This window comes from Odontomachus brunneus, unplaced genomic scaffold (genome assembly GCF_010583005.1).
Source record: "Odontomachus brunneus isolate Ranch 3 - 2012 unplaced genomic scaffold, Obru_v1 Obru_scaffold_008, whole genome shotgun sequence".
Taxonomy (NCBI): domain Eukaryota; kingdom Metazoa; phylum Arthropoda; class Insecta; order Hymenoptera; family Formicidae; genus Odontomachus; species Odontomachus brunneus.
Genome location: NW_022639458.1, coordinates 591,452 through 601,797, shown reverse-complemented (window position 1 = coordinate 601,797; position 10,346 = coordinate 591,452). Strand labels below are relative to the sequence as shown.

The window sequence follows — 10,346 nt, the reverse complement described above, 5'->3', positions numbered from 1 at the left end:
AGAGAGAGAAAGAGAGAGAGAGAGAGAGAGAGAGAGAGAGAGAGAGAGCTTAATTCTCTATTATAACTTTATAATTTCCAACATTTTGTTTCTTTGTCGTCAAGCTTTCATTGTTACTATAAGATAACCTATCAATCACAGCAATTATACTATTATATCGAGAGCATTCAGAAAACATGCAGTAAGTACCAAAGCAGTGGCGGCTACATACCGTGCTCGGTCGTATGCTATATATGCGTGTCTCATCTCGTTCTTAAATGCAAAACGTCGAATGACAGGCGACACGCTCTCGCGAGAAAATTTTACTCGTGAGGATATATTAACGCATCCGTCGAGAGACCAATGGGTCTATTATTGTGTTATTATTATTGTAATTATTGTAATTATTACAAAGTTATATGTACTAACCACGCGCTATTACGAAACCTACTACGAGATTTCAAAAGAGGAAAACGGCGATAGAGGGAGCAATGCGTCAGCAGTTTACGCGGTGGACATCTTGTTCCTTTTCACGCGTCGGTAACGTTCATTCGACAGAGATCTATTGTATCAATTGCGATGTAGATAGTAGCTTATGTCAGAGCGCAGGCAGAGCTCGTCGCATGAATTGTTTTCGCAACTTCGGAGAAAAAGTATGGCGACGTGGAAGAGTGAGAGGTTTGAGGAGGACGAGAATGCGGATGGTATCGACAGCAATTTCGATAGCATCCTGGTGACGCACGATTTACAGGACTGTCTGGATGAAACTTTGGACCTATCGAGCTTCGAGAAAGTCTACGAGCAGAGTGCGGTATTCGATTACGAGAGATACTCCGACGACGATGCTGCTATCAACGAGAGGCTACCCGATGACAACACGACCGGGTGAGATTTCTTCGTAAACTTTCTCGACTAATTATCTTGCCTTTTTCCATCTTCTTTCTCTGATCACACTCGGTTTATACGTCTCGTTTTAATGCATTTCGCGTTAAGATCAAGCAAATTGTACCGTCAATATTTCGTTTGCACGCTCGTCGGTATTCCCCGTCCCCTCCTTATAAGGCTATAACATGTTTTGAAACAAGAGCCTTAAAATTCCTGAATCATTTTTTAAAAAAATTGGAGCCCAAATAAGATACCAATTGATGTTTGCGTCACTGGTATGTTGTTGACTATTGTTGACGCGTTTCAATTGCTATATGACAATTTCGAGATAAGCTATAAGTCGTATACATATTGTGTATGTGTGTGCGCGCGTGCGTGTGTACAAAATTACAAAGTGCAATATAGTGTACTTCCTGTGTATTGTAAGTTAATATTTTTGCAGATAATAAACTATAAATTTTTATATATTTTATAAGACATTTTATTTTTATTATGAGGAAATAATAACAAAATAAAGTAAGAAGAATATTATTTTTTACATACATTGGGATTGTCATTTGGTGTTATTATTGATGTTCTTTTTTACATTTCCTTAGTAGATACACTGTTTATTACAAATTTAATTTTGATGATACCCACATACAGTAGTACAAGTTGAGCAAGTGTATTACTCATAGCTGCTAGTGCATACTTAATTTTAGTAGTAAAATTGGCATGTTTGTGCCTGTGTTCTATTTCATCTATATATGAAATTGCAAGATATATCAGAAATAATAAAGCAAATGTATCATATTGGCACATACTTTATATTGTATAAATCAAAGATAAATCAGTTAAAAAATTATTTAAATACATTTTTAAACTGACATATTTGAGAGAAAATATAATTTGAAGAATAATCTACTAATAAGGAATCAGACAAAGAAGAATCCACGTGGCTCAAACCTGGAAACCAAATCTAAATACTGATAAGGAATTTACAAATAAAGTATTATGTTTATTTATTCATAAGAGATGAGAAATGATAAACATCTTATTAAACAGCTAGACTGTATTAAAGGCTATAAAGTTATTTATCTGTGAGTCTAAACTTGTCAAAGAATGTCTTATTAACCACTAGCAATTAGCAACAAACAAAGTTACTTGATGATGACAGAACATGCGGGAATACAAATTAAATGACAGATAAAATGACCAAAACAAGAGGAAATAACGTTTGTTGAAACCTATATATCTTTCTAAAGTTATAGTAAAATAATGCTTAGACAACAGCGGGACAATGAAAAAACAAAGTATTGGAGTCTACTCCTTGTTACAATATGCTAAGAGTTTTATTAGCATAAAAATAAGAAAAAAATATCCTCAGTCTTACCAAAGGAGAGTTAATAGTGCTAACTATATTTTTAATAAGCCACTATTCCCTGAAATATCTCTTTGTATTAGATTGAAAAGGCTGATGATCTGATATGTTGACTTTAAGATAAAGAGGTCAAAACGGCAGAGCATATTTTGTAATTGTTTTGCAGCGGATATAATTATTTTGCCTATCGGCGCGGATTATTACGTTTCAAAAGGATGGTAAAATAATGACCTAATGAAATAAAGGGATTGTACTCTAGAGTTATCGTAAAGTTTATAAATAGCTTAAATTTAGTCTAAATACTGGCAAGGGAAACGTTAAAAAAAATCTTTTAGGTTGGAGTGATTTTCAAGCCTACTTCCTTCTATAATAATAATAATAATGTGTGTATTATAGATATGTTCATCACACGATCAGCCCACATGAAGTTTACATGCGAATACATCAAGGACAAGATGATACGTTACCTGAAGACCATGCAAATCCTCATGCAACTATCACGATTGAAAATATGGATCTAGATGGCAATCAAAAACATATCGATATAATTGGTAATCGATATAATTGCCAGTACGAAGGTTGCAGCAGAACATACAGTACCATCGGGAATTTGCGCACTCACATGAAAACGCATAAAGGTGAGATTTCAGATTAGTTTTGTATCAAATATGGATATATATTTTTGGTGATCTTTTAAAAACACGATAAAAAGTCGGGAAAGACTTTCATGACAAAATAAACTGTCTCTAATTGTGTATTTCTAATTATCTGAAATGTTACTATATAATTTCTTCTGAAAAACATTAGTAGTAAAAATGATTATGATGTATATTCTTGTAATTAATTTGCAGTTTATTTAATATTTTTAAGATTTTTCGTTTTGTTTGATGCATTCATTTTGGTAAAGAACTCTTTATTTCTTTTTATTGGCTGACTTATCCATAATCCTGTTTGGCCTATATCATTAAGAAAATCATCATGCTTTGCACGTTGTGCTTGTCCAATATATGCAATTTGTTCCATACGCAATACTAACACGTGCTCTTATGTTTGCATATTCAATGGATAGAAAGACACAGGTAAGTCTAATGAATCTTATTATAACATATCGATGTCGCTAGCAATAGAAAAAGTATACAAAATATGTACATGCTTATCTCGTTTACGCATTTACATATTACATATTTTCGGCGCTATCTCAAATTGATACTTATTAAGTCATCAATGCTAGTATAAAGGGAACGCTTCGACCTGCATGGCTTTCAGATACTGCAAGAAATAGGTAGCCCTGCAATCTTTTTATGTGGAGGGAATTCTCAAAACTTTCAGGCGAGTATCGATTTAAATGCGCGGAGCCGAGTTGCGGCAAGGCCTTTCTCACGTCCTACAGCCTAAAGATCCACGTTAGGGTACACACGAAAGTAAAACCGTTCGAGTGCAATCACAAAGGCTGCAAGAAAGCATTCAATACCCTTTACAGACTGAGAGCTCACCAAAGACTCCATAGTGGCAACACATTCAACTGCGAAGAGACTGGATGTGTTAAATTCTTCACTACTTTAAGCGATCTCAAGAAACATATACGTACTCATACTCAAGAAAGACCGTACAAGTATGTTCCCCGGTACTTTCTATGATATTTCACGAGAAAAATGAACGCGTTAGGTACAGGTCATTGTCTTGTAAACACATTAACTAAACAGAAACGAAATAAACGGGATCCTAAAACTCGGCTAATTCGCACTTAGACGCCATACCACATAAGATATTCAATAGCCCTAGAAATATTCAGAATTTGTCTTTGTTACCATCTTTTCATTTACTTTAAGGTGCAGAGAGAAGGGTTGCGGCAAAGCTTTTACGGTTTCGCACCATTTGAAAACGCACAAGAGGACGCATACAGGTGAACGACCGTATGTCTGTACTTTCGATAACTGCAAACGATGTTTCACTACTCCGCACAGTCTAAAAAGCCACATCAAGACGCATAATAAAACCGTGAACGAAACTGTAAGTATCGACAATATGAGAGTATTATTTAACATATTAATTATATAATTTTATGTTTTATCTTATGGTGTAGAAACAAAAAGATAGCGGAAGTGACGATACGACTGAGGAGCGAAACAAGCCGCCAACTCAATTAGAATTGAAACTCGTGAAAGTCAATGTGAGCGACACCGCTATACCGTCATACGCCATCGTGCCAATATCTTCGGATTTCGCGCAAAATAACGAAAACATGCCATATGCGGGAAATGTAGTGGCATCAGCTCCCACCGATGTAGCGCTAGACATAATGGATCATCGCAAGTTGGATGCGAAACTCGATTACATTTCTACCAAAGATATAGAAGACTCGAATAGAACCACCGAGGAAGTCACGCTTCTCGCGCCAGATATTTCTAGCCACTTCCTAGCTGATTTCAACGAACACGCGGTCGACGCTTTCAATAATAATGACAACTATAATGAATTTAAGGTATTCAATGAAATAACCGAATCGAATGCGCAACACGATAACCTGGCGGACATAGCTGGCCATCAGAATCATCCGCACGAATCTACTTCGTTGTCGGAAACGCGCGGTGATAGTATAGATAGAAAAAACCGACTTATCCCGTTAAATTTAGAACAGAAGATTATGCAGGATGGCTTGCAGAACGCGATAGCGCATATTTCTGAGGGAAAGGACTTTGCGAGTGATATAAAACAATTTAAAAACAAATCCACCGCCGCTCCCAACAATGTATTTGATGTAGACCGTACAAATGCGGGTAGCATAACTGACGACGGCAACGCGTTGTATAGTGCCAATTGTATTACTAGTCATATTCCCGATATTATAAGTTCTTCGAACGAAACTAACCTCTTCGACAGCGGAATAGAGGCTCTCTCCTTCATCAACGACGCGACTTTGCAGAACGAGTCTCTCGACGCAGTTTCGCACGATTTGTGCACAGACGTTATCACGAACACGCACTCGGAAGCAGTTGAGCTTGCAATTGCGACGGAAGAAGAGTTACCGTCACCTTGGATCGACGTGATGGCACTCGCGACTGCGCCCGCGTTGAGGACTCAATCTTGGTCAGAATTGAATGCCTTCCCAACTGCAGTTCATTCGTTGGTCGATTTAGTAGGCCCTGAGCCGTATCCGTTGGAGATAGAGGCTCAGTTATCGTCCACGGAAAATTTGAAGAATATCGATGCGGTGAATATAGAACATATCTCAGCGAACACCGAGGTGGTGCAGTGTCAGGAAGCTGCTGATTACGAGCAGAGGACAGATGACGTGAGAAGCAAGAAGGATAGGAATGTTCTGCAAGAAATTACGGCAGACGCTGATATATGCAAATGCGTCGATTGTAAGTGCGATAGCTTGCAGAATTGTCAAAATTGCACAAACAGCCCTGCCACCACCGCAGAAGTTACGAAGAAAGATACGACGCTAAAGATCGTAGAGGATTTCGTGTCTTCCTTACAAAATGGATGTTCCTGCAACGCCGATTCCGGCGGCTGTGGCTCTTGCTGTGTTGTAATCTGCTTAAAAACACTGCAGCAGCTACAAAAAGTATTTAGTCGCAATTGTTGCAAAAGCACTAGCAGCGCTACGTGCTGTAGAGAAAAGTTGTTGCCATCTTTGATGAAGTGTAAACTAGCCAGAAATCAATGAATCGTAAATTTTTCTTCACTAACTAGTCACGCAAAAATATAACGCTGTACGCACGTTAACGCTCGTAAAGATTTGTGATTTGTCATAGACTACATACTGATAGCTTTAACTGATAGCCTTGTGGGCAACTTTTGCCTTCCAAATGTTATATTTAGGACAAAGAATATATTCACAAGCGTGATCAGTTTTTTCAGCATAATGGTCCACACGATTTTTGAGACACTTCCGACAGTTTAAAGAAAATGTAAAATAAACATTTATCTGTTTCATGCAAACTGTCACTTGAAATAACAAACATTGAAAAAGAATTTTCATAAAAAATCAATGTCATCATGAATTTTTCAAATGCCACCGTGCAATTTTTTATAATATTGTAAGGGACTTTAAAACGAATTCAACGCTAAACGCTTATGCTGAACATTCTGTATCATATGAGAACATGACTGTACATACATGTGCTATATTTAATAGAATTTCAGGATGGATTATATATATATATATATATATATATATATATATATATATATATATATATATATATTGTGCCAAAAATTTGTAGATTTTTTTTACAAAGAGCGATTTATATATATACAAAATTTATAAATACAAAATTTACTGTTGCATAATTCGTAATAATAAACAACATAATCGCAATTTTTAAATATTTACATACAGACGTAATGAGAAGGAAGGTCGATAGGCAACAGTAAAAATGCAAGAGAAAAAATGTACAATATGCACAATTAATTTTGTATATAAGATATTTTGACGTAAACAAGTGTTTTATAATTATTATATCAAGTTTCATACTTGTGCAGCAAAACTAGATAGGTAGATTTTTTGATATTTGAGTCACAATTGTATATGCTGTATCTCTTTCATATATGGCTGGTTTGTATTATTGTTGCAAACTTGAAGTCTGTTTATGTTGCTTGCACTGCTTGTGTTTTTCGCACTTTTGCACTTAGAACAAAATAGGCACATATTCGGACGATAGAAGAAGCAAGAGCGAGGAAATCGAGTGCGAAAAATATAAGCAACATAAACAAACTATTGGTTTTTGGAGAAATTTATTGCAAAACTAGAAAGATTTGAAAATATGTACAGCATATATTAACGATAATTTTTTAATTATACTATATAAGTACCAAAAATTATATATATAAAAATTATATTTATATAGAGTTACATGTGATTAAAAATTTTATTTATTGTATAACTATCAAAATGAATGCGTTTGTTTTTTTAAAAACGGCGTTAACCCTAGGGATATTATGCTATATCCATTTTTATCTTTGCAATATCCATGAAAAGAAATACTTGTTAGTGCACACACCTAAAAAATAACTTGATATTCCATGGGTTGATGGAGAAGTGCCAATTAAATACAGAACATCTAAAGTATTCATAACGTTACAACAGTAACGCTTACTACATTTTAAGCTTTATTTAGAGTTCAGTGTTTGACGCAGCGTTATCATTATTAAAAGTAGATTGGAGAAATATTAATTTTTAACAATTTTTAGTGCGGAAATTCTTATGGCTGTTATAAGTACTTGCAAACTGCAATAAAATCAATGTACCTAAATAGCTTGTAAATGGCAGCGTATTTATTATGTTAATGAACAAATTAACTAACACTAATAAAGAATTTATGATAAAGATAGACTTTGTAACCTGTTTCTAGTATAATCAAATATGTAACTTAACATACTTTTATTATCATTATACTATTGTACAGCAATTATGACAAGAGTGTATTGAACACATGCCTCTCTCTAAACTGGTAATGTGGTGAAATTCATGTGTGTAATTTCATATTATTTTTAATAATTTATTGTGAAGCTTGCACAAGAGCTTCTGCAACTTCAACTGCAATAGCTGCTTCAGCTTTATCCTTTTCTGATGATGCTGATGAAAGTTGTTGCTGGGCTTTGCTAAGAACATCTCTTGCTGCTGCATTATCAAGATTTTCTACTGGATGAGCTTCTTCTGCTAGAATCTATAAAAAAATAATATTTCAGAGTCTATATTATTTTGAGCTCATCAGAAAACTAGAAACTTATAGAAGTACATACCTGCACGCTATTATCCTCATTTATGGTAACGGTACCAGATGACACAAAAATTTTCTTAGATGTCCCACTTTCCTCATAAACTGTAACCACTCCAGGCTTCAATACTGCCAATGTAGGTACATGTTTTGGTAAAATACCAAAGGAACCTGAGAAGGAAGGTACATCGACCTGACGAATTACAGCTTTGTCATAAAACACCTGATGTCAGAAAAAGAACAAATTAACTGAGCATCCATGTGTGTCTTACAATTATAATACTAATCATTAATTCCTACTTTATTGTTATTACCTGATTAGCACCAGCAAAAGTAAATTTCATTTGATCACTGGCAGCAGCATCTGCATAAGTCCTTTGACTGCGGATGTACCTCAAATAAGGGCGCAAAGTACGAGCGATCGTGGCCATTTCAAAGGTGATTTTGTACTGAAAATAATTAATTTCTTTCAGAAATATGTCTCCTTCGTGTTAACAGTGACATTGGCGAAACTATTACATCACAAGCGCGGAACACATATAACCCGGTCTTTCAATTCTCGATATTCGACTGTCTAGATAAGCACATCTGAATTCTTGCACCGTAATTTTTCGGACACAATAAAACTGTTATGCTCACCGTTTGCAATTATATGTAAATACGCTTAAAGCTCTGTAAATATCGTATTACTTCGATTTTTCGACAGAAACACCAGTGGTTTGTGGCTATCGACATACAGTCGATAACAAGGTGCGGATCGTGCTCGAAGATGTCGTTAGCGTCACGGTGTTACTGTCTTCATAGCGAATTCGATTGATGTGCACTCATTCGATATTAGCGGCTAATTATTAGCTAATTACGGCATTTATATCATGAAGTATTAAGCTTTGGCTACATTGGCAACAGCCATTAGATGTAAAAGTATCAAAAAAGCAAGCACACGTACAAACTTTAAATAAAGCGAGGAGTGCAACCATCAATCCCATTGGTTAATAATAGAAAGTGGCGGCTCGTAACGGAGACTTTGGAACTATTTCAGCCAATCAGAAATAACGAGTCTAATTTGCCCCTTATTTGCTGACCAATAGCGGCCTATGTTGAATGTTTCTCATGAGTTGGCCGTACTGACTGAAAACGAGTTGCGACACAACAAGTAACGTATTTCACAAATCGTATAACGATTTTTTGTATAGCGATTTGTATAGCGATTTCGGCTTGCCCAGGATGAGTTTCGTGCGTGGATCATCGCTGGAAGTGCCGAAAGTAAGTGTTACGCGTTCGTCGTGGCGAGATATCGTCAAATACGCACGGAATACGTCGCGGAACAAGTCGTTGTAAATTCGCGTGTTCTTGATGTTAATGGCAATCGAAAATACGAGAGCCGTGATTCGTTATCCCTCGCATCGCCTATCCGTCGAAGGAGAGTGATGTGCGCGAATATTGTCGGAAGTGCCAAAATAAGTCTCGCGTGTTCGTCGTGACGAAATATCGTCAAATACCTCGCATGGAATAGGTATATACGTCGCGGAACAAGTCGTTGTGAATTCGCGCATTCGTGATGTTAATGGCGGTTGAAAATGCGAGAGCCGTGATTCGTTACCCCTCGCATCGCCTATCCGTCGAAGGAGAGTGATGTGCGCGAATATTGTCGGAAGTGTCGAAATAAGTCGCGCGTTTGACGTAACGAAATATCGTCAAGTAAACACCTGGAGTGGTTATGTCGCGCAACAGACAGTCGGTAGTTTTGAGTATTGCGCGTTTATTGTGTGATAATGCGAGTTATCAATGCGTTGCGCGAGTATCGTTGAGAGTGCCGAAAGTAAATCTAGCGTGATCGTCGTGATGAGATATTGTCAAGTAAACGCTCGAAACGGGTATTGGCTCCTGCACACAGGACGCGGTAATGCTTGCCGCGCGGCGGAAGTCCGCGCGACAGCCAATCAATATGTTGTTTTCCCGTAAGAGCTAGAAGGTTATTACGGAAAACAACATATTAATTGGCTGTAGCACGAACTTCTGCCGCGCAGCAAACATTATCCTGTGTGCAGGAGCCATATGCGTGGAACGGGCAGTCGGGAATTCCGAGAAAAGTATCACGCGTTCCGCCCATCAATGTTTATCAGAAGTGAATATTTGAAGATCACGATGAAATATCCAGGAGCCAGGATGGCAGTATCAGTGTCAATAGGTCTGTTCTTTTCAGCTGCGTTGCTGCAATAAGTTAGAGTGAGATTAATACATTTTATTTCATTTTAACTTATTGCAGCTGAAAAAACAGACCAAGTGTGAGATGATCTGTTCTTTTCAGCTGCGTTGCTGCAATAAGTTAGAGTGAGATTAATACATTTTATTTCATTTTAACTTATTGCAGCTGAAAAAACAGACCAAGTGTGAGA

The 10,346-nt window shown here is 36.7% G+C and overlaps 2 protein-coding genes across 3 annotated transcripts; one reads left to right on the top strand and one right to left on the bottom strand.

Moving 5' to 3' along the window:
* The first annotated feature begins 574 nt into the window (after positions 1–574).
* LOC116854112 lies at positions 575–6,439 on the top strand. Of its 2 annotated transcripts, none has more exons than XM_032835708.1 (5): positions 575–864; positions 2,621–2,862; positions 3,554–3,836; positions 4,054–4,234; positions 4,308–6,439. In XM_032835708.1, the coding sequence occupies exons 1-5, from the start codon at positions 575–577 to the stop codon at positions 5,895–5,897; spliced, it is 2,586 nt and encodes an 861-aa protein (XP_032691599.1). In that variant the 3' UTR covers positions 5,898–6,439. The 2 variants fall into 2 exon arrangements, with proteins under 2 accessions (XP_032691599.1, XP_032691600.1); XM_032835709.1 differs by lacking the exon at positions 575–864 and adding an exon at positions 3,294–3,303 and having other exon boundaries at positions 2,723–2,862; positions 3,491–3,836.
* Positions 6,440–7,596: 1,157 nt separating this feature from the next.
* On the bottom strand, positions 7,597–8,758 carry LOC116854114 (ATP synthase subunit delta, mitochondrial). The gene is made up of 4 exons (XM_032835710.1): positions 8,590–8,758; positions 8,265–8,399; positions 7,976–8,173; positions 7,597–7,899 (listed from the first exon to the last, which is right to left on the bottom strand). Exons 2-4 carry the CDS (start codon positions 8,379–8,381, stop codon positions 7,732–7,734), a joined length of 483 nt encoding a protein of 160 aa, XP_032691601.1. The 5' UTR covers positions 8,382–8,399; positions 8,590–8,758; the 3' UTR covers positions 7,597–7,731.
* Between the last annotated feature and the right edge of the window lie 1,588 nt (positions 8,759–10,346).